We start from the raw sequence: 25,652 nt of genomic DNA, 5'->3' as shown, positions 1-25,652 counted from the left end.
TTCCATATAGTGGAATAATTGAATTTAAGCCATATGATTACCTTATGTTGTTTTTTCTCAGTGTTAATATCTGCCATATTTTAAGTCTTCAGTTTGCTATGCTACCTGCATACAAGATTAAGTATTGTAATTGCACACATTGTATACAATGTCACTACCTGCTACTACTGTAAGAACGGTCTTCTAGAAGCATTGTTATACAAGATTATTGGTCTTATCTCTCACGTGACCAATTTATTCTGTTTTAATCTTTTTACCGTTATGAATGTCTGTTACTATTTTTTTTCTTTATTGTATTACACAATTTTCTTTCTACTGACAAAGTGGTTTACTAACAATGGAGCTATTCTCCCCGGGCCTCCGCTGAAACAGGGTTTTATGCCCAGTCAGAGTCTCCTGGTAAACAAATGTAAAATAAAAAATTATATATAAGATTTTTGGTGTACTCTGCCATTTTCTGTCATATCATTTCAACATAAACACTAGCATACCACACTGTGCCTGCTACATGGTGTAGAAGTATAAAGCCTTGACTATGCTGTAGGAGATCAGAGTTCATTTAACAGCTTGGGTGCGTGAAAGTGCTGTCAGAGCAGGGTAGGAGTGATTAGTCACTTCCATATCACCCATCTTGAGGGATGGTAGGCAGATCTAGTTCGCTACACAAGTGCCATCTAGTAAGAGCACTAGGCTTTCACCTAGAAGAGTTCAGAGTCTGCAAAGCCTGTACTGCCATATTGAATTTGCACTATGTAGTCAGGAGGAAACTTACTGTGCAGAGGCATGGTTTCCCCTCGGAGGAGTTGCCAAGGTGAGAGGGGTGCTTCCAAGAGACAGAGAGTAGATTAACTCCAAGACCAGCAAGATGATTCACTTCCTACCACTTGACTACTGCCAGAAAGAGAGGGCCAACTGTTGTTCTCAGACAGGAAAGAATGGACTGCAGAACCTTTGCCTAGTTTGCAAATATCTGGGTCTACTTCCTCTGGAATGGACAGGCCAGTTGGGTGAAGGTAGAGATACTACCAAAAACATGAAATACTTCAGAAGGAACTAGAAGTGCCCAAACAGCTATAAAACAAAACCACATCTCCAACAGATAAATTATTAAAATGAGTGCTTTCATTATAAAAATATGAATCATGAAAATAAAAAATAATGCACGTCATTCACAAGTATGCAATGCAGCAGAAAGTGCCCAGTATATGCGGGTTTTACACATGTAAAAGGACTGTGGACAATTTGGGTCAGGACAACAGGGAGATACTAACTGCCGATACACTGGGTAAGCTGGGGGTGCAGTGATTACTAACATAACAGTCATGGACAGTCGCTTTCTAGAGAGGGTCCATTCATCACCAGGATATGTAGGATTGGCGTAAATGTTGAAGGACAGAGGGAGTTTGACTAATGTTACATTTGATGCAAGAAGGCTGAATCAATTCTCTTACAAACATATTGGGTGCAAGATGGTTAAGGGGAAGATTCTTAATACCACACTAAGGAAGCAGGATAAAATGTTCAGAGCACATCATCCGGACAATTATCAGCATTATCACCAATGACGGTATGGTCATTTAGTGCAATGCTCTCTCCCTTATTAACTGTAGACCACCAATTATACATCTCGTGGTCGAGTGGCCTCCGAAAGACATGCGTGAATGGGCGTGCCTTTGCTAAGTGCGTCGGGCTAGCAACTCGGCACCATAAAAAAATCTACTGCCAATCATTAGCGGACCGGAGTTCTGCTGTGGCGACCCCAAACCGGGAAAAGTCGAAAAAACAAACATTGAAGTGCAATTTGTATGCGCTTAATATATATCAATAGTCTGGGGAGGCAGGAAACTTACCAATATCAAAAGTAGCCACTGTGTGGTCTAAATTCAGAAGCAAACATCTAATGGTGGTTGCAAGACATTCATGAATCCTGGCAATACTCATTATTCAGCATTTCATTAAAATATTCTGAGCACCATCCCCTACATTGCAAATGTGCAGAGTGGTCGCTGTTTTACATGTACTCACTTTGCTTCCACATTACCGTGGTACGTAAAGCACTTAGAAGCATACTGTTAGTATTACACAGGAATGAATCATTTGGCAGATAAGCTATGAAAGTAGCAGGGGTAACTAGATAATTTGTGATCACAAAAAGATAAAATGTTTACCAAGTATCAGCTCTGTGTTGTTGGGATCTAGTCATTATTTGTACTATAGTTTATTTTATATATACTTAAGTTACTAATCCACTGACAAACACCTCCTGGTTTTGTATTGCCCATACATTAGTGTCAGCCAGACCTAAGAAGTTAACTTGATTGGCAGTCCAATAAAAGAAATGCCACCAACAAAGATTGATTTTACTTGTTAAATGGGAAGGTACAAATGCAACATAAAAAGTATGCCATACAGAAGTCTTACGGCTATATAGTGTAACCCAACTCATTATAAAAAACAGCATATTATTAAGTACATCAGCAAGAGACTCATATATAAGAGAACTTGTACTCCATTGGGTAATGTAGAATGTCAGGGAGAAGAACTGTACTGCAAGACTAAGTTTCCCAACGAAGACCGAGTGAAAAGGAATCAAACCTAAGTCAGGACAGGGAGATTTGTTTGTTTGCTTTATATTTAATCTCCAAGGTACATGATACATTGAGAAACTATTTTCAAGTTTCATTGGTAAGCTGCTTGGTACAGAGTGGAGCTACACAGCAATCGGCCACTCAGACTAGTATCAATTCATAGTTGCATACTAGAGTTCACTGCAGGGAAAGAAAATGAGCTGCAGCAATTATAAGCAAATGGCAATATAATGACATACAAATGAAACGGAGCAGAACTGAGGCTACAGTGATATCCAAATGTATAAAAGGTGATAACAGTCATGATTCATAGTCGTACACGGGAAATATTCCAAATTAAAATATGCCTGATTGTAAAAGGCTAAAGCATGCCAAAATATCACAGCAGCAGACAAAACGAATGCCGCAGTTAATGGCATAACTTGTGTAGCCACTTTCCACCAGTATGCATACGGTAGCATCTGTCACCAAGGAAATAGTACTGCAAGTTGGAGACATACCACAGCTTTATTCAACCAGGAGACTATTAATCAGTTCCAAGTAGATTGGAGCAGGGTACAGGGCTTGGCTGGCATGCATCACTCACACACACAGAATCTATGGGAATGCATGGCCTTCCCTTATCTGCTGATACCAAGGTATATATAATGCTTTGTATTATAACTACAGAGACTAATATAGCAGGTGTGTTGTGTATTTCTCTGGCCTCTGTTGCTAGAATTCTCAAGTTCCTTAACATAATGATTCTACATGTGGGTGAGCATTTATGGTTTTCTAAAGCACCTAAGGAAAAAGCTACCATCATGCATGCATTCTAGGACATCACATGCCTCCCAAAAATACTAGTGCCATAGATTACATAGAGCAATAATAGCCTCACCAGGCCCAAAGACTCAAAGGTTTGTGAACAGTAAAAACTATATTGGCATGTGTGATGCTCATGAGATCATAGCCAGTGTATGTGCACACAGCACCCAAGCAGTTTGCATTATTTACATAAATGGCGCATGAGCAATACTACACGTGGTATTTCACAAGGCCATCTAGTTGCTTAGCTCAAGCATTGTTACCAATGTTAATATATACATATATCATGTGTCTAATCTCCCCATATGCTGGATACCAACTACAGCCAAAGATGATACCGGTACGAAAACAAAAAAGCATGACCAAGCTCCAGTTCAGCACCTTGTAAACACAAACCCAAAACATCATTAACAGTGACGGCTCCAGGTTACTTTTCTTGCCAGATCAAAGTATGGGCACAGTAACTAGCTGATGGGGCGCAAGAACAAAAACACAGAATATTTGTAAAGATACATACCTACTATCCATTTCTGTATTAGTTAAGTCTGCCTTTCTTCACAGGAATGCGGTCCTGTAACCAAATGAGTTACTGTAGCTTTCTCAACATCATGACCCTCAGTTACTATAGAATATACTTAGCAGGTGATTCCAGGCATAATACTTCAGATACTCTAATTAGACACCTGGTGTTTCCTGATCTAGCTCTATATATGCAAATAACCTTTATACTTAGAATATCAAGATTCTCCTGCCCCATCACAATCAAGTCACTGATACCATAATAAAATTTTCCCTTACCACTAAACAAAGGTAGAGTAAAAGTACAGTTTATGCTTATATAAAAATGGCCTTTGATACTTCTTACTTCTAACAAACCAGTTTCAGTTACTTGGCATCCTCATAACAGCCTGTTACATGGCAACACATTGTCTAAACAGAACCTTTACAGTCTAAATTCAGAAGGTAGTCTTGACAGAAATACACACCTAGGAGGAGCTACTGAAGGCTAGGCCTTGGACTCTTACTGTTTACATAGTATATTAACATCCATGTAAAACTATTTTATATTAATCGGACCTTTTTTTAAAAATGGCCCCTTACTTCCCTGCATATATTTTCATGGAGAATGGTTTAATAAGACTTGCATGCTTATATCTCCTAGTCTTTAACCGGATGCTCCAATACAATAAACTAGGAAGTTTGGGATGGAAAAAAAAAAAATCAAGGTGTACCAGGCTGACAAAAACATTTGCAGAAGATATAAATGTGGCTGTTAATCTAGGCTCGGATGCCACTTCTAAACTGTACCCACAATTTAGAACTGCAGTGCTTGGAAGGACTTGGTTAAGGGGGTGCAAGATTCCCATTTAACATCTATATACTAGCATTTGTACCACATCTGGGAAATATATGCATGCCATTCTCTCTAGGTGTCTGCCCTAATCTAGATTTATGTTTTTATTTACTTAGTGTTTGTTAACCTTACAGGTAAATCAGTCCAAACTGACCTTTTTTGATTTATGAATTCAGCCACAAGGTAAATGGAGCTACAGGCAAACCGCCAAGGCCATCAATATAATGTACACATAAAGCAGTGTTATACAAATGTGCAGCAGACAGACAGAGAACACAATGAACATAACAGAGGTGTGCAGCAGACAGAGGTGAGATTATCTAATTGGATTTTTATTCAATGCGCATTAGCTGAAAAACAGTGCTGCTAAATCCCTAATGCCAAAAAAAAAATGCATTAAGACCATAGTCAAAAGGCCAAATGTAGAAAACTTGGCTGCATATATGGCCAAATATGTCAATGTGGAAACACAGTGAAACATCTGTTTTGTTACCTTGCGACACGGTATATAAAACTTGGCAATATCTAGTCAATTTACAAAGGCCATTCTGACATGAATTCCACCCTAACTTCAAAAGACAATACCTCTTTACTGCTTCAAGATATTAGTTTAAAATTTTGAATAAAACCCCTCATATAACCTCACTTTTATATTGTTTAGTACAGCTTAATACTTTTATGAAAAACAGACAAGAGAATCATAAACATCGGTATGCCTCTCAGAGTATGTAAAGTATGCGTCTTTTGGTATAGCATATAAAATGCTTTTTCCTAGGAAAAAAACATTTTTAGTTCTCATTTCACACAGTTATCATTCTGACACATACTGAGTGTGTCAGCCTTAAAAAAATGCACTATGCATATTTTATTTCTACGAAACAAAGGAAGAAACCAGAGCATCCAAATGGCTACACAAGACCTAACAATAAAGGACAATTTCTCTGTAATAGTACAGAGTCTATCAAATTTCTCAGAATTGTGTATTATGATCCTCAGAAATAAAATACATCTAACATGTTGTTCCATCTGTAAGACTTACACACAGCATTATTTTCTTGTCTATTTGTTATCCTTGAAACTCCACTGGGCAAAATGTTCCCTTCCGGGTTCAAGTCTAGTTAAGTGACTTATCCAAAGTCACACAGTAGACAAATGGATATGGAAGGATTTAAACCCTGTACTTTTAACTTAGGGAAGCAGTTTGCCAGATACTCTAATTCACTTTAACATTTAATAAAACATCAGGTATTGCACTGACGTGCATTTTCTGAAAAATAAGTACTATGGAACACAAATAACTGTCATTGACTGTAACCCTCAGTGATTTATCAGAAAAAGATGAGCGACATTGCATAAATGAAGCAAAATCGGAGATGTTCTGCAAACTTGGGTACAGACAAGAGACAGTTTTTCATCAACATAAATTTTCTCAACAGGAACTATGAAACTCTAATGACATATTATTGACGGACTAAAACCCTTACTGATTTTATCATAAAATGAATAAGTTAACCAAAGTCTGGCAGTTACTGCGGAGGATTAATGGTTTAAGCTCGTAATGAGCTGCTTCCTAGAGCCAAATGTTCAAGGTTTTCTACCTCTACTACTACTCTACTGCGCGACTTTCAGCAAGATACACAAGCAGACAGTGTTCCTCGGTTGGGCTTTAAAAAAGCATAAATACAGAAAAAAATATGCATATTCTGAATGCGAATCATAGATAGGAAAGTGACATGACTGTCTACAACTAGGAGCATATTCACGCACACACACAGATTCATGTAAAACTGCTATACTTGCAGATCCATGCAAAAAAGTTAATACTGCACCAAGTTCGTAGGTACTTACTAGGCTATTGATCCATAAGCATCTTTAAACTCCTAGCCATACATTTCCATTAATTTTTTAGTCCTTTTATTTTAAGTATGAATTACCCAGAGGCGAGATGAGCATTTACATATCGCTTACTCTTCAAGCAAAATCTTATAATGCATAATGCCCTTTTGTGTACTTTTTGGAAACAAAAATAAACCACTGCTATTGGTTGGAGTCAGTTGCTGTAATGTTGCAGCAATCCTATGGTGCCCTAGTGCTGAGAAAAAAAAAAAACGAAGAGGCACATTCCAGCAACTACAAGCATATCAGCATATTAAAAAAATGCCTTTGTATTTTTACTGGTGGCACAGTATTTTACAGCTGGAGCATGCGGCCCCACATGCAACATTGTAATGACCAAAGAACAATTCCACTGCCTTGGTATACCTGGAGGACACTCCAATATGACCCTGTCACAGCCTGCAGAACTGTAATATGTAAAATTCTGGTCAAGAATTCTGGGACTTGGTGAGCCCACATTGACAATGTAGTAGCACACACATAAAATGATGCAGGTCGTGTTAACATCTGGCTATGCTGCTCATTGTATGGTTCTGTCACATGGTGCAGACACACTCGTATATCTCACAAGATGGTTGCTACCCACTCCATGTGCACAGGTGGCTTGTAACACAATAACACACAGCTGTCTATGCACACCAAGTGGAGCACGGCACATCGCATGTGGAAGGGAATGGGATCTTGAGATAATAGGTACACCATATCAGGGGATTACATCCAGCAATGTAGTTGGAGTACCACTGTGACCATGAACTGGGGCCAGTCCACTTACCTGGTGCAGCAAAACTTGATACTTCACAGTGTTATGTACAACTGTGGCTGTGGGGGGGCATGACTTGAGTGGCATCCGCTGTCATGGTATACTGCTAGTGGAAGCTAGGTGTCATCAACATCCACAATAAGGGGTAGCAGAATGTTGCAAAATGCCTGACATAATTGAAGATTGTGTACCTTGAGATGGACCCTCACATGGACAGCCTATATCTGTGCCTTAACCCAGCCTCAGATAACACTGCCAATATGGGCGGCAATGATGGTACAGACATTACTGCACATGGAGATGGACACTGTAGCAGTGTGCCACCACAAATCTCATAAGGTCAGTCATTACAGTGTCCCTGATCACCACATTCTACAAGATCAGCTAGCAACATCCTCAAGGATACCACACATCAGACATCAGTGTCTTGATGGGCTTAGTAACCACATAATATGCTTGAATGATCGTCTGAAACATCTGCCAATGCCAATGACACCCCATGTCAGGGGGCCACCTACAACACATGATGGTCCCCAGCTTTTCTGCCAGCCACAGTGAGAACATTACTGTTGTTCACAGCAGCTGGGAATGTGCCTCCAATGATAATAGTGAACACTCATACTTAGGGTCTAAGGTTCATAAATGGGTGAGACCACAACTTCACCTTGTACTGTGGGTGAAGCCCATGCTGGATGGAGAAAAACAGTGCCACTGTGTCATCTGACTGTGACTCACATATTTACCTCCTCATTGTTAGTCCCTGAACAGGTGTGAATATCTACCTGTTGTTAGGCCCCAACCTCTATAGATGTCACCACAGCAGTGGTTTACCCCTGTGAATAAACACAACAGAATGAGAATGAACAGCTGTAATGATGCTGTGGCCTTGTGGCATGCTTGCAAATGTTGACCATGTAAGCCATACCTTGCAATCCCAAACCATCCCTACTACTGTCCTGACATAGCTGGATGCCTACGTTTCTGTGACTACACAAACAGTAGATGGTGTGGACAGCTTGCTGTCCTTGCCTGCAGGGGTGCCATTCAGTAATCTACTTGTGTTACTAACATGCATCATTCACTGAGTCTAGCATTGAGTAGCATTCCACCTTCTCCAAGGATGATGCCACAATATAAGCAAAAACAACTGGCATTCAATAAATGGATTAGTCTTTGGTGTTGTTTGAAGGGGATTTAATATTTGTCAGCCTGGGATGATATGATCAGACCAAGCTGCTTCACTATTGTTCATCTGCATGTCTCCTCTAGGGTTTAATTTATTGGCAAAGACATTGTACTCCACAGTGCCAGTTTTAGGCAATACCACCCTGATAAACATATCAACATAACAGAGCAAGCAAAGAAAAATACAAAGGTATTGCTGATCAATGCTAGGAACCTAAACAAGAACCCCCCCCCCCCCCCGACAAACCTTCTCACCTAGGAGGAGGACATATCTGTACAGTGACTGCGACATGGTTTAAAGCAGTGGAGAGCACTACAGCTGTACAGAGCTATAATGCCTTCCACATGTTTAGACCAGCTACTATGCAACAGGGGAAAAAACGACAGAACTGTATCAGCCTTTATCCAGAAAAGACTCAAATCAAGGCTGGTAAAGCAATATGATGAACTAGAGTGTCTTCATGTCCAAATGACAATCAGAAATGTCCTGTACCATATATGAGCTAGCTAGAAGCCCCTCTAGGACCCAAGAAAGCCACAATGCCTACAGGAACTGGAACACTCAGTATTAAACACACCACCATTTTCTTAGGTATCTTAACTATCCAACTAGACTGGGAAACCTAAACCACCACTAATGCACAAGCACAGAGATTGCTGGACATTGTCAGTACAAATATACAAACACCATGTTACAAGTAAGTGTACCCACTAGGGGGAACAACATCTTGAATCTTGTCCTTACTAATATGGGGGCATCAAGATCTCTTGTATATTTTTTGACACTTGTTAAATTCAACCATGAAGCCTTCTCCTTTGGGAAAAAATAAATCGAAACCAGTCACCCTTCCATCCAGTGTATCTTTAGAAATTTCACAGAGACAAACTATCAGCTCCTAAGTCATAACTTGGTTTGGTGGAGATTTAAAGCTTGCCAGTGTTACTCCGCTAAAAGCATGGAAATGTACACCACCACACTATACCAACATGTAAACAGCTGCATAGATGCAGCTGTACCCTGTAGGCACATGTGCAGGACAAACCCCAGAAATAATCCCTGATGGTGGAACCATGCTATCAACAAGCTTTACAATAAAATGTAGAGAATTTTGACTAAACGTGAGACTAACTTTCAGAATGATAAAGCCCTCACCATTAAAATAAACAACTCATGAGCTTAATAAAATCCAGCAAAATAAGTCTGAGGCTAGGACTAGCAATCCAAACCAAAGACAATCACAAGGCATTTTTAGGTTTGTAATCTCGGAAGCACAATGCAGCAAAGCATCAAGCGGATTGTGAAAGGCATTGCCTACACTGAGGCTGAAGATATAATGAACTTGCTGACCTGTATATTAATTTCAGACTTTACCCCTCTCTCCCTCCATCTATCCCACAAGACATACCGGACAGTGACTTGTCTCTAGCTATCACACAAAACCAAGTCCTAAAAAAGTGCTATCAAAAGCTTAAAAAAAAAAAAAATTGCATTTATGGGTCCAGACAATATCACTGGCTGAATCACAGTTTAGCCAACTTCTAAATGTTCGACCTCAGCCACAATACAGGTTTTGTACCAAGCGACTGGAAGGCAGCTACAGTCATTCCCTTGCATAAGGGAGAAGCTTCCATAGACCCAAGCAAATACAGACCCATAAGTCTGACTAGCCTCATATGCAAAATCGGGTTCCTATCACATAGTCAAACTTGTACAAGTTCAAACCCCATATGGTCGAGCTCATAAGTTCAAACTTGTACAAGTTTGAGCATTTAAATGGAAATCTCCATAAGGGGAGGTTTCCATTCATTTCAATGTGGTGCGATCTTGGAGTTGGTATATTTAAGTAGTGGAGGGTGGGGGTGCAGCGGGACTCGCCCCCTTGCTTACAACAGTTTATTTTGTTTTTACTTTTTTTTTTAATCACTAGTCGAAGTTTTGTAACTTCGAACGGAATGGTTCGAACATTCCGTGTTCGAAGTTATAAAACTTCGACTGTGTGATATAGACCCTGCAAAATCATGGCAAGATTTATTGTGGAACTAATTAATAAGGAAATAGGTAACCTCCAAACACTGAACTCTTCTCAGTTTGGATTTGTCAAGGGCAGGTCATGCTTACTCAACCTAGTGGACTTTTTGAAAAAGGTCACCAAAGCAATGGAAAGTAAAATAGTACACACCACATACCTCAACCTGGTCAAAGCTTTGGACACAGTCCCCCCAATGAGGCATAGTAAAAAAGCTAAATAAACTGGCAATAAACCCTTACATCAACTGCTGGATTGCCAGCTGGCCCACAGATGGTAAAAGTAGGGGAAGCAACTTCCGCAAAGAGACCAATCACCAATTGAGTCCCCCAGGGTTCATTGCTGGGACCTTCTCCTGCTTGGCTAAAAACCAATACCAAAAGACTTTAGCTGACTAAATTTGGCCCTAGCTAGCAGTTCATCTGCATTCATTGAATCTCCAAATGACTTAACTGTCATGCAGGAAGGTTTGTCTCAAACAAAAGTGCCAGAATCATGGAATAAAACTAAATGACATAAACTGCATTATCTTATCCTTTGAGAAGTCATCTATCCTGGGTAGCTAGCACAATGACAATATGCCCTTAAGAGTTGACCCAGTTGTATGGGATTTCAGAGTACAAAGGATTAGTCCAGATAAAATCATTTTAGCTAGCAGATCTAAGAGACTGTCTCTTTGATGCCCTCCCTATGGGTGGAATAAAAGGGTCTACTTTAGATCGATGAAAAGTCAAAACATTGAACACTCATGAGCATAAATTCGATGTTTATTTTTTTGGATCGCAGTACAGTGAGGATTGGAATATTTGCCCTTTCCTCACTGTAGTGCAGTCTCGGAGTTGGAATATATATTTAGTGGGGGGGGGGGGGTGCAGCCCCCACAATAGTAGTTATTTCAAATTTCTGCATTTACACTCATATGAGTGTTCGACATTTTGATTTTTTTTGTCTATATGACACAGACACAAATAAAAGATGCCTACTTGAAGTTTCAAGTAGTTTATTCAGTTAAGCAGGTAGATGGAGGAGTGTTCTTGCTCTAATCAGAAGGGAGAGCTTCAGAGCAAGTCCCCTAGCTCTATCTGGACAAATCCTTTGAACACTGTTTCTTGTCAGTTCGGTCACCCTCTGGATCATAGGTAGGATAGTAGACCTGACGAGCTATCTGGATTACCTTTTTTAGTTATTTGGGATCCAATACCACAGACTAAAAACAGATTTAAAGAACTACTGGCATACAAATTCAGGCCCTCACTACCTGCAAACAGTGCAACTGCCAATATCCAAAGGCTCAAACAGACACAACCAGTCCAACGATCTTTCCACCATCCATACTGTCACCAGTTCTATATCTGACACCACCAGCAGCATCCCAAATCCAGTCCAATTCCACAAATGAACATGGTAGACAAAAATCTGGATTCCGCCCTCCCCATTCAGTTCAAACTCATCACTGAGGCCACTATAGGTTCAAAATTCCATGATCAGTCCAACTTTCCCCAACAAAGCAAAAACTCAGCAAGACAATGAACATCACTGTTGCAGTCCACCACACACTCGACCAGGTAAAAAATGAACCACCAACAGACCACAGATCAACAGTTCACACAAATTTAACATAAATACACAAAATGGACCTCAGGAGCCAGAGATGCCACTGCCACACAGGGTGCCATCATCTTCCTTCTATATTGTCATATACATTTTTATAGATGTATAGATGGGTCTCCTTCTAATGACCGAAACGCCGATTCGCCGACAGGGAAATAACCGACACGAAACGACCGACAACGCAGTTGACCGACACGCTGGAATCCCGACAGACGGAAGACCGACAAGGGGAATGTGTAAGCGCGACCTGGTAAGTTTGCGATAGTGAGGGATTTAGGAGTAGGGAGCGGACAGGTAAGTGTGCAATACTCAGGGATGTAGGGTTAGGGTGTGTGATAGGTGAGTGTGCGGTAGTGTCGGAGTTTGGGGTTCGGGGTGTGTAAGTGAGTTAGGGTTAGGGTGCAGGTAGGGAGAGTGTGCGGTAGTGTCGGAGCTTGGGGTTTGGGGTGTGTAAGTGAGTTAGGGTTAGGGTTAGGGTGCAGGTAGGGAGAGTGTGCGGTAGTGTCGGAGCTTGGGGTTTGGGGTGTGTAAGTGAGTTAGGGTTAGGGTGCAGGTAGGGAGAGTGTGCGGTAGTGTCGGACCTTAGGGTTAGGGTTTGGGTTAGGGCTAGTGGATATGTGTTGTAGTGTACTGTGTTGTTTACGTGTAGTGTGTCGGTGTTATGGTGTTCGGTGTTTCGCGTTGTCGGGTTTGTGTGTTGTCGGTTTTCTGGCGTCGGTTATTTCACTGTCGGCGAATCGGCGTTTCGGTCATTAGAAGTAGACCCGTATAGATATATATCCATATCTATGTCCTTCTATATTGCACAGCTTATAAACAAAGAGATTGCATTTAGATCTAGAGATGTCATTGTCCCCCTTTACTTAACCTTTATCAGGTCTCACATTTAGATCTAGAGATGTCATTGTCCCCCTTTATTTAACCTTTATCAGGTCTCACATTTAGATCTAAAGATGTAATTGTCCCCCTTTACTTAACCTTTATCAGGTCTGACATTTAGATCTAGAGATGTCATTGTCCCCCTTTACTTGTCATTGTCCCCCTTTACTTAACCTTTATTAGGGGTCACATTTTCTAGAGATGTCACTGTCCCCTTTACTTAACCTTTATTAGGTCTCACATTTAGATCTAGAGATGTCATTGTCCCCCTTTACTTAACCTTTATCAGGTCTCATGCTGGTCCATTCTGCAAAGTTGATGCCAAGTATATGTTGACTGACTTACTGACCTCAGCCATACCTCTCAACTGTCCAGATTTCTGCATCATATGTTTGGTTGTTCCTCATGAAACTTGTGGATTTCTAGCAAATCCATGAGTATTGAAGTCACTAAATAATGACAAAATTGAGTTTCAAACTTCATATCCTTCAGAAAAATGCATGCCAGCACAAATCTTGTTAATCTAGCAACCTTCTAAGTTTATAAGAACAATATTTAAAGTATGTTCCCATTTTGGGGCCTTTGCCCCCCCTCCCCATTATTTTAGGCTTTGTCCAGATTTCTTGTGCTAAGAGATTGAGACGTATGACCTCAGCCATAGCCATAAATAGGACTGAGAAACAATGGAGAGATGCTGCTACAGGATAGGTAATAATGTTTATAGTAAATGACTGCACAGCCTTTTTAAGGTACATGTGGATAACTATTCTTCATACTGACAGATGTTTTCCTCATGTAAAGTAGCATAGTTATCTTGGTAACTACATAGTCCTTCTGTATCAGGTGATGGTGTTGGTGATATTTGCATCTTGTCAAGGACTGTTATATACCAAGGTTAGGCTACCTCATATCTGGGTGCCTGCACCACACGATGTGTCCCAGACCCATATTTCTATGTAGGTATATAAACATATGCACTATGAAATGACACATTCCTGTTGCCCAGGCATAGTGACTGGAACATTCATAAGGGAATGCAAGTTGTCATTGTTGTTCTACCATCTTATTTTACATGTCATGGTTCCCTTACTCTCCTTCAGCAAGAGCAGAATGAGACATGAACCATATCACCCACTTCAGGAGGTGGGAAACACTAGCAACTAGACAGGGTTATTTCTGCTGACTAATGACGACTTGTGTTTTAAATATATTCAGTCCATTAGCAGGATAGATTCACATCTATCATCCAGACCTGTAGGGAGGAGACAGGGATATTCAATTGTGGCTCCCATCTGCTGAGGTTGTAACTGAAGAGAGTGAGTGCACAGAAGCTGGAAGTTCCTCAAAAGAGGCAGTCCCTGCTCCTCAGACAGAGGACCTGTGACCATTGCTCGACATGGTCCAGCTGCAGTTGGAACAGGTGGTAGAACCTGCAATGGGTAGAATAGTGGGCAGGTCCATGTACCAGATGGATAGCCTCCTATACTAGACTCCAGATTCACTTACTATGGCCTACTCCTGTTGAGGCTGTTACCAAGAAGAATAGAGTGATGAGGCTGGTAGTGCCTCACTGGAAAAAAAAGAGGTTTCTGCCTTTCATTGGCAGGTAGCTCAATAGTAATGATGGACTAATGCCTGATGTGGCCCAGTCACAGATGATGAAGTGGAAGTTGTAGATAGTATATGGTCCAGAGATGCATCCAACTGCTGAAGAGTGCAGATTCACTCGCCTGCACAGCTCTGTCCATTGGACCGTATGATTCTTAGTCTGGTATGGGGGTTATGAAAGACCAATATTTATATGGAAGAACGTTTACAGTGGTAACGGATACCAATCATTGGTTAATTTTCAGTCCCACAAATGACCACAACCAAACTTCAGTGGTAATACTGTTTCTGGGAGTATTGCTGTGATACAGAGTATAAAATAGACTAAACACTATACCATACGAAGAGAGACAGGTGTTCATAGGTGATCCAGGATGGAAATGCATCACTCATTTTAAATGGTACAACCGTCCATTATCAATATAAACATTTAAAGACAGACTCATTGTAACCCTGTGCTGTTCAAGGTAAAAAAGCTGGAGGCAAAAGGACAACCTAGATGACTATTGACTTATTCTCGGTTTTTGCAGCATGCTAGAAGTCTAGGTCAGTGTGCCAAGGCACATGACTTTGTAGCTCAGAGTTGTTGCTCCAGACAAATTGCAGCTCCAAGTACTAGAGACAATTCAGAATGAATAGAGAGTAATGGTGAAAACTAACTCTTTAACAAGATGTTATGTGTAGTGGCCAAGCATGGCAAACAAACCGAAGACAGGGACAAGATGTTATGTGTAGTGGCCAAGCATGGCAAACAAACTGAAGACAGGGACAAGATGTTATGTGTAGTGGCCAAGCATGGCAAACAAACCGAAGACAGGGACAAGATGTTATGTGTAGTGGCCAAGCATGGCAAACAAACCGAAGACAGGGACAAGATGTTATGTGTAGTGGCCAAGCATGGCAAACAAACCAAAGACAGGGACAGGATGTTATGTGTAGTGGCCAAGCATGGCAAACAAACCAAAGACAGGGACAAGATGTTATGTGTAGTGGCCAAGCATGGCAAACAAACCGAAGACAGGGACAAGATGTTATGTGTAGTGGCCAAGCATGGCAAACAAACCGAAGACAGGGACAAGATGTTGTGTAGTGGCCAAGCATGGCAAACAAACCGAAGACAGGGACAAGATGTTATGTAGTGGCCAAGCATGGCAAACAAACCGAAGACAGGGACAAGATGTTGTGTGTAGTGGCCAAGCATGGCAAACAAACCGAAGACAGGGACAAGATGTTGTGTAGTGGCCAAGCATGGCAAACAAACCGAAGACAGGGACAAGATGTTGTGTAGTGGCCAAGCATGGCAAACAAACCAAGACAGGGACAAGATGTTGTGTAGTGGCCAAGCATGGCAAACAAACCGAAGACAGGGACAAGATGTTGTGTAGTGGCCAAGCATGGCAAACAAACCGAAGACAGGGACAAGATGTTGTGTAGTGGCCAAGCAAGGCAAACAAACTGAAGACAGGGACAAGATGTTGTGTGTAGTGGCCAAGCATGGCAAACAAACCGAAGACAGGGACAAGATGTTGTGTAGTGGCCAAGCATAGCAAACAAACCGAAGACAGGGACAAGAACTGAAGACAGGGACAAGATGTTGTGTAGTGGCCAAGCAAGGCAAACAAACCGAAGACAGGGACAAGATGTTATGTGTAGTGGCCAAGCATGGCAAACAAACCGAAGACAGGGACAAGATGTTATGTTTAGTGGCTAAGCAAGGCAAACAAACCGAAGACAGGGACAAGATGTTATGTGTAGTGGCCAAGCATGGCAAACAAACCAAAGACAGGGCTAATAAATACAGGAGACGTCAGATGGTAGGAAAGATATCATCAGTAATACAAGTGCATCTCTGGAGGTGTTCAACAGTGCTACGGTTATGCTTAAATAGATTCTGCAGGCCATTTTACAAAGATTAAATATCAAAAATGGATGCTCAGTTTTGCTCATTCAGACTGACTGAAGTGGTCTGTATGGAGTCAACTACTCCAGAGAAAACATCTGCCATTCTAAGGACTATATTCATAAAAAATAGGTTGTCCAAACAAAATGAGAACAAAATAGGTCATAGTTCAAATCATAAGGCTTTGACATCTTCAGGAAGTAATATGGTATAATGCATTTTACTTCATCTCCCTGCCATTCAGCCAATGAAGGCCTGGCAGAGAGACTTCTAAAAACAAAATTAACTATGAGTTCATATAAAATGCTACTGCAACACAGACTGGACAACTTCATGAACAGAAATATCATGCATACAACCACAAAGGAGACACTTGCAAAGTTATTTTTGAAAAGAAAAGCAAGTTCATAATTGGACTTATTGAATTCTAGTATTTCAGATGTCAATGGCTGCCAGTTTCACTGTATGCACTATTGGCATAGGCCAGTATGATTTGGCACGACACTACAAAAATGATAAAAATAATGAATGGCATGCTAGTTATATCTTCCAAGAATTGAAGCTTATAGTGTATGCATCAGATACAGGAAAGGAATCAGGAGCTAAGCATGGATGCTTGCCAACCTAAGAGATGGCCTGGAACCAACAAACAATCTATAAGGCTCAATACCAAATACCAGAATGCCAAGATGACCCCCAAAAGGGGCAACAAACGATGGCTGCTGTACACCAGAGCATGGCCAGAGAAGGATACACATTCTATATCATGACAAGAAAGGGGTGGGTCTACCATTTCATTATCCAAGATGGGCTACGAGTCCCAGACATGAAATGAGTAGTAAAAAAAGGAAAATGATTTACCTAAAAGGACGACAGAGAAAAACAATAGTTACTGGGGGATATAAAGCTAAGGGTCCCACCAGAAGAAACCAGAGGTCCAGTAGCAGTTTGCATCATTGGATGTTACCAATGTGTAGAGATTAGACTCTAACACAGAGGGTTTCACTACAGAATTCATTATGATCGCAGAAAATAGTCCAGAGAAATGACAAACCGCATCATCATCATCAGTATTGCAGGGGCACTGATTTATTATGAAGATTTTGGTAAACCAGAAAAACCCCAGAGAGAGAGAGAAACAACACTGGTGACAGGGTAATGCGCGCCATAAATTACTGGCTAAATTAAAATGCATACAGAAGTGCCATAACAGAACACTGCATTAAAATAATACTGTTTACTGAGAGTATACAGGAAAAGCATTAGCTCAACATTAGTGTTTCAGACATATACATAGTTTCCCTGTCTCTGGATCTGGTACTTCCTGCCAGGATAAGCTATACATATTCTTTTTTTATTCCTAACCTTAAATGTTTGCTTTCAGCCATGCCTCATGGCCTCTTTAATACCCTGTTCCAAGTTACCAGGGCCTTAAAACAGGGAACCTAAGTGTAAGTAAGCAAGGAAATGGGTTCAGAAGGGATCAGGGTATACCAGCATAACAACAGCCTAACTGTTTACTCATTCTAACCTGGTGACCTACTCGGGGCCAGCAGTAATACTAAACACACAGCAAAAATATTACAGCACTATATTACAGTATGGCCCCATTCAGAATATGACCGAATAGTCTACCTATCCTACTGCAAAGATCTTCACCAGTATCTTGTTTAATACAGCCAGCTGTAGGAAGTGGGTTGGTGCAAGTACTAACGTTAAAGAGGTAAAATGGAAAGCTACATGAAACAGTAAAGCGACAGCAGACACTGAAATACTAATTAATAAAATGTGTTAAGACAGACAAAAAGAAAGAAGAAAAATACATTTTGTCATTCCAGTCTCTCCAGACAGCCTTTACCTGGCATTTCTTACTGGCTTTAAATGTTGTCTGGTCCTTATGATTCCAGATACCTAATCACTAAAGTTTGCCTTTGCTAAACCCATGCATGCTCATACCTCTTAAAAAAAAAAAAAAAAAAAAAAAAAAAAAAAATTGTCTCTGCATCTTCCACCAGTAATGTGTAGTAGCTTTGTTTTCCTATATTAAGATTTCTTTCAACATCCCTTAAGCAACATCCCTCCTTCCCTTTCATTTGTGTTATACAGTCCTTACTTTTGTGCGGTTTTGTGCCTCTCTCATGTGAAGAGTACTATCTTACTGTGCTTTCATCACTCTTATCCAGTATGTATTCACCTGTCATCTGCTCATTTTTGTGACTACAGGTACCCAAATCTTGTCTTTTATGTTTTATCTGAATTTGGAAAGTAACCCTTCTGTGGACTGACTGCAACTGTAAGGTATAGTGTGTACAAAACTGAACATTCTTTGGTGGAATTGCTGCTAAGTAAACACCAACGTTACGTTCTCTATTAGAAAAGTACAGTGTCCGTGTAGATTACTAATGTAAAAACTGCATCCTACAGACAGCAATAAGCAGTGATTACACAGGCACCATTCCATTTTTGCTGGACCCATCGCAACAGCCATCAGCACTTTTGCAAGGAGTAATTAAATTGAAGGCCATAATGCCAGTTCAGTGCCACCTTGCCTCTGGCAGGGCCATTTAGGGGGTCTCCTGATTATGTGCAATTAATTTACTGAAAAGGTTCTCCTCCCACAGGAACTGTAATGCTTGCTTGTATCTTAATGTGGCAATGTCTCAGCACAGCTTTAGCATTCAAAGCAGACCAGAGACATACAAAGACAATTCTAGGCTTACTGTGTAGCAATGCAAAGATGGTTCTAGGCTTACTGTGTAACCATTACACCAATTTGCAATGCATAATGTCACCCACAGTACAACCAGATTTCAACAGTGAATTAGCAACTGGAAGGCTGGCCCTCTCTTTCCCACCCAATAAAAGGGGTACTCGGTGCTGTATTGGAAATCTGAGCTGAAAGAAATACAATGTTGAAAGCCTCCAGAGGCTGCCATCTATTTAAAAAAAAAATGGCAAATTAAATCACAATAATAATACAATCTTTCACCATCAGCACTCATTTTTTTCTCTTATCCATAGCTGAGAGAGAGAGAGATTTTAAGATAACACTGGAAAAGTTGTAGGCTATTTGTGAACTAGAAATGACCACTGGTCTAAAAGATGCTGGTAAATGTAAACTGTCTGGGACAAGCAGTCCTTTTTTCAGCACCAATACCAACCTCCTGTGTTATGTTAGTAAACTAGTAAGCAGTCCTGGGTGTGGACAGTTTTGAACTGAGCCAACAAATATAGTGTATACTGTTAAGGTATAGGATCATATCAACTCCTATCACATTTATAATGGATAAAATGACTCCCTCCAAGCATACCTTATTACTAAATAAAAGTAACATACTAATGAAATGATGGAATAAATGTAGGTCACACCACATCTTTTAACACCTGCTGAATGGAAAAGACCAAACCAATCTATATCTAAAGTTACCCCAGAACAATATTGGTGATAGAAAAATACCCGGTATATAGACTCACTTGTATTCCTCAACCAAGGTAAACAAACAGTCACTTCAAAAACTAAATTGTATTTATCCTTTGCCTGTAATTACCCAGAAGGCAATTCCTTCTTGTCAAACTAAGAAGCGGATTGAAGTAAAGCACAAGCACCGTGTCTGAAAAATATAAAATTATGTCTCAGCAAGTCTACTTCTTTATAAAATTCAAGAAACAAGAAAATCAGAAAACAATTTCAGCAAATACTGGAGGTCTAAACCAGAGTAAAAGATATTTTTTATGTTGACTATAGCAACACATAAAGCACCTGTTTACTTGGTTAATAAAGCAACTGCTTATATAAAATGTATTCATTCCCTCTCTCATGACAGCACAAAAATGACAAAATGTGATTTTGCAAGAACAAAGCAGAAATTATTTACAAATACAAAACTGAAGCACAAGTTTTCTGAAGTAACAGCTGGCAAATGGGTAAACATGTTAACTGTGCTCAGAGGTAGTCCAAAATATTAAATACAATTCCAAAGTATATGCACAAGAAGCAGAAAACAGAATATTAAACTCACAATTGCTTTTCCTCGACGTCCTCAAAAGCAGGATTCCTATATGCTGCTTCCTCTGCTGAACTTGGTTCTGCACTTTGACACCCACCCATTTCACAAAACAGGCAAGGGGGAATCTCAGGCTTGCCTGCCCAGTGCCACCGTTCCTTGGGTAGCAGTTGCCAGCAAATATCTGGGCAAATTCAAGTGCATTCAGACCTCTCATGAGTCCTGCTGCTCTGCAAAACAAAACATCCCTTATCAGTTGTGAAGCCTGTTTCAAAAGCTGGGGAACAGGTTCTTGTGTAGACAGCTTGCTAGTTTCAGATGTTTGACATTCATATAATGCTTATGCAAATGTTACCTACGTGTTTTTCCACCTTCTCCTCTACCCTGTAGGCAAAAAATAGTGCAAATGTGTGTTAACTACCAGAACAGATTACAAACTTGCTTTTTAATAAAACAGAAAGGGAGTTGTATGTGTTCATATCTCTATTAAAAAAATCCCATGGGGGTGTGGAGTGGCCTTCCTAGCACTTCCTGGTCATTAACATTAAGGGTCATGCTTTACCTAAAGGGAAAAGAGAGAGAGAGAGAAAGTAAGCTAGAGTAAGAATGAGCGACACTAGGATCACTGAGCCTTAAATCATCCCTCTCTTCCAACCTGTTAAGCAGTCACTTTGTAATTACCGTATTCTTTGGTATATGAGTCACTCTAAAATATAAACTAGATGAAAAGAAGAAAAAACAGAACAGTAAAGTCAGTCATGGATCTACACCACACAATGCAAATTAAGTCCTTCTTTATTGTGTGGCTTCATACAAATTCTGGAAGAAAATGCATTAACTAAGATTAGGGTTGCCACCTTTTCACATGCCCAAAGTAGGACATTTTTCACAGAAATGTGAAATTTTGCAGAGCAAAACCTACTCATGGCCAGTGCAAAGGACAGAACTTCACTTTTTTGCCAAAGTAAAAGCTTATTTTTGTAACATTTGAGATGCTTATGCTATTTCAAATAATATGTGTGTTTCAGATACAAAATAAATGTTTTATGCAACTATTAAAGAAAATGTAAGAAATATATTTTGTCTTAAAATCTCAGGACATTTGCCATTTTTTAGTTTTTTTTTTTTTTGCAGGACACAACTACCCAAAGTGGGACTGTCCCTCGCAAAGAGGGACAGGTGGTAACCCTAACTAAGATAACTATCACATTAACCAGGTCAGCCACTGTATTATGGTGGTTCCACTTCCTGTCTTCCTCTCTTCTGCTGATTATAGATCTCCTCATTTATTTTTCTTTACAATAGTTTGCCAATTCTATATTACCTTCTTCGCTGTTGCCTTTTTTTGTAATCACTACCATCCTTGCATAGAATTTATAATGCTGGCTTTCACCTCATTACCTCTTTCTGTGCTTCTGTTCAAGTTTCATTATAACAAATATTACTGAAGCCATAGAGTGGGGCCATGAGCTTCACCTCATAATGCCAAAATAATGGTACCTCATCCTATATGAAGAGAATCCAGAAAGCACACAGTCAGTCATAACAAGTTTTTATAACATGATATTTTACACACACACACACACACACACACACACACACACACACACACACACACACACACACATACATGTGCAAATAATAACACATACCCATGCATTCACACACACACACACACACACACACACACACACACACACACACACACACACACACACACACACACACATTGTCTAAGATGCATCCATTCGTACGTGTGCACAAAACAACACATGCCTATGCATGCCTTCCCACCCTCACACACACACACACACACACACACACACACACACACACACACACACACACACACACACACACACACACACACACACACATTGTCTAAGATGCATCCATTCATACGTGTGCACAAAACAACACATGCCTATGCATGCCTTCCCACACACACACACACACACACACACACACACACACACACACACACACACACACACACACACACACACACAAAGTTTTTTTGAGCAAAAGACTGATTTCAAATACTCCATTTAGTACTCAGCAGTTTACACTTCTGTTCTTGCTCATTCTGTATATAGCAACTATAATAAGCATTCAGCACATAATTGGAAGAGTCTGAATGCAAAGTATGTCAAAGCTTGACCCAGAAGGAAGTATTTATTTATTAGCTCTGCACATGAGCATTATTCTACATTACTCTGTTCTTCTGCTGTATATTATCTGCCATCATACTGTCTAGCTCGTTTTAAATTATCTAATTATACATATACACCTAATAAACAAAATATATAACAAGAACAATAATAATAATTCTTCTTTTGGCTTTTCCCAGTTAGGAGTCACCACAGCGGATCATCTGTCTGCTCATGATTGGCAGTGGAGTTTTACAGTGTCAAGTTGCCAGCCTGGCACCCAACCTTTGACAGAAGGCACACACATGCATGCACTCATGCCTAGGGTCAATTTAGTGTGTCCAATCCACCTACAGCATGTCTTTGAGATGTGGGAGGAAACCAGAGCACCCAGAGGAAACCCACGTAACCACAGGGAGGACAAGCAGACTCCACACAGAAGGCACCCCAGCCGAGGATCAAACCAGAGAACCTCTTGCTGGGAGGCGACAACACTAACCACTGCACCACCATGGCCGCCCTAAGAACAATAATAATAATAACAATGTTAAAAATATACAGGCTCTCAATGGGGGTGTGGCTAGGACATAGAAGAGATGACAACCTAGTCTGAGAGTGCTGTCACCCAAGAATGTTATATGAAGAGAAGAGAAAGGAAAGCAAAAAAGCCTCCAAAGTAGAAGAATGTATGCAGAGGATTAAAGAGTATTTATGAAGTGAAAGATGGAGAAATTGGAGGGTGAATATCTGAAGTAAAAGGGGAATCTGACAATTAAGATGTTGGACATTGTGGCTGCTGATTCTGGGCATCTTAAACAATTAACCAAAATTAAGCAAAAAAAAAAAAGTCTAAATCATAAGTCTTCAGAATTCAGAAACAGTGTAATCCGAAAGGTGAAACTGCATCATGAGTGGTGGAGATTTAGGCAGGTTAGATTCACATACACACCTAGGACAGTTGTGCAAGTCAACAAAATACTGAATGTGGAGTAGCATGGAAATGAGCACATAATGGGATGGAAATGAGCAACATTATGATAATCAGGGAGAGGGAGAGTAAAATACAAACTAGGGTAAATGATTTGGAAGAGTGATTTATAAATGTGTAAACATTGCACCATGAGTCTCAGGCAGTAGTGTATATGCCATAAAATCCAGGTAAATAAAGATAGAGCCATGGAAAGATGTTAGGTGTAACAGCAAGATAAGGAGACATATACATATTTGAAACTGTCCTTGCAGCCAGTAGATACAAAGGATTACTGTGCTGCTCAACATTTCTCATTTATTTATTTATTACATTTTGATAACCGGGGAAGTCCACTGGACCAAGAAGAGCCCATTTTCAGTGGAGGCCTGGGGAGAAAAGCTCCAATGACAATTATAGACATGCAGATCTATTCAATCATTTTCTAACTGAGAGAAATACAATATAAAAACAGAATGTGATAAAATAAACTAGTACAAAGAAATAAAAATAATGAGATTTAGGTGGAATTTTTGTATGTGCAGAGTTAAATTACAGATTCCATATAAGAGGGTTTCAGGTAAGGTCCAGTAGGAGACTGTCACATAAAGTTTTAATGCAGTGTTGTAGTAAATGAGTAAGGTTATGAGAAGTAGGTGTAGTAGAGGGTGGAGATGTGAATGGCTAATGGGGGAAGTTATGTTGGAGAGTGGCATAGGCATGACCATTTTGAAGAGAGATTTGGATTTGGTGTGTTTAGGTGTGTTGTGAAGGGGGGCAGCCACGGTGGTGCAGCAGTTAGCGTTGCTGCCTCACAGCAAGAGGTTCTCCGGTTCGATCCTTTTCTGGGGTGCCTTCTGTGTGGAGTGTGCATGTCCTCCCTGTGGTTGCGTGGGTTTCCTCCGGGTGCTCCGGTTTCCTCCCGCATCCCGAACACATGCTGTAGGTGGATTGGACACTCTAAACTGGCCCTAGGGGTGTGTGTGTGTGTGTGTGTGTGTGTGTGTGTGTGTGTGTGTGTGTGTGTGTGTGTGCCTCCTGTGGAAGGTTGGGTGCCGGGCTGGCAAATCGACACCGTAAAACTCCACTGCCAGTCATAAGCAGACCGGTGATCTGCTGTGGTGACCCCTAACCGGGAAAAGCTGAAAGAAGAAGAAGAAGGTGTATTGTGAAGGGAGAGAGTTCCATAGTTTAGATATGAGGCAGGATAGCAGGAGGTGGCCGGGGGAGGGGGGGTTGTAGATTTGTAGGAGGTTTTGTTTCAGATCTGAGTGAGCAGTTAGGAATGTAGGAGATTAATGTGGTAGAGAGAGAGAGAGGCAGCTGGAAGGTTTGTAGACGAGCTTGTGGGCATTGGTGAGTTTAAGGAAGATCAAGCAATTGGGTAGTTCTAGCCACTGTAGGGTGTGGAGAGAATGGCAGTGGTGAGAGGAGTATTTTGAGTTGGTAGCAAATTTGCTTATTTTATTGTAGCATGATTCGAGTTTGGACTGTAGGCCGAGTTGGAGATTGTTTAGCTGAGGAGCACCGTACATAAGAGAAGAGAGTAGATAGGAGGAGGCAAGGGTTATCCTGGTGGAGGGGGAGAGGTAGCAGTTGTGTCTGTATAGGAGTCCTAGCTTTTGGTGTTTTTTTTTTTTTTTTTTTTTTTTTTTTTTTTAATGGCGGTTTGGATATGGGTGTCAAATTTTAGATGTTCGTCAGTGATGGCACCCAGGAGTTTGATATTGGATGCAATTTCAATGGGGACATTATCCTGGCTGAGTATAGAGAATAAGGATCTGACCACACCAAACATTTCATCTACTCCGTAACACAGAAATAGTATACCACTACCGTGTGGACAAAAAAATCATGTAGAAGCTGGGATAGATATATTGCCCTCACATGCAGGTTCATTGGATGTGTGAAATACC

The 25,652-nt window shown here is 40.5% G+C and overlaps 1 protein-coding gene across 2 annotated transcripts in view; it reads right to left on the bottom strand.

Annotated features, from left to right (window-relative positions):
- The window catches only part of LOC122815843 (MOB kinase activator 2-like), a 586,795-nt gene extending 565,580 nt beyond the window's left edge, over window positions 1–21,215 (bottom strand). The window contains exons 1-2 of one of the 2 annotated variants that reach the window (XM_044088657.1): window positions 20,979–21,215; window positions 20,635–20,849 (exon numbers count right to left, since the gene is read on the bottom strand). In XM_044088657.1, the coding sequence (XP_043944592.1) occupies window positions 20,635–20,723 (89 nt within the window). In that variant the 5' untranslated portion in view covers window positions 20,724–20,849; window positions 20,979–21,215. The remainder of the gene's footprint in view (window positions 1–20,634; window positions 20,850–20,978) is intronic. The other variant, XM_044088656.1, reaches the window with a different exon arrangement.
- Between the last annotated feature and the right edge of the window lie 4,437 nt (window positions 21,216–25,652).

This window comes from Protopterus annectens, chromosome 11.part0 (genome assembly GCF_019279795.1).
Source record: "Protopterus annectens isolate FY-2018-M chromosome 11.part0, PAN1.0, whole genome shotgun sequence".
Taxonomy (NCBI): domain Eukaryota; kingdom Metazoa; phylum Chordata; order Ceratodontiformes; family Protopteridae; genus Protopterus; species Protopterus annectens.
This window is presented reverse-complemented; position numbering and strand designations above follow the sequence as displayed.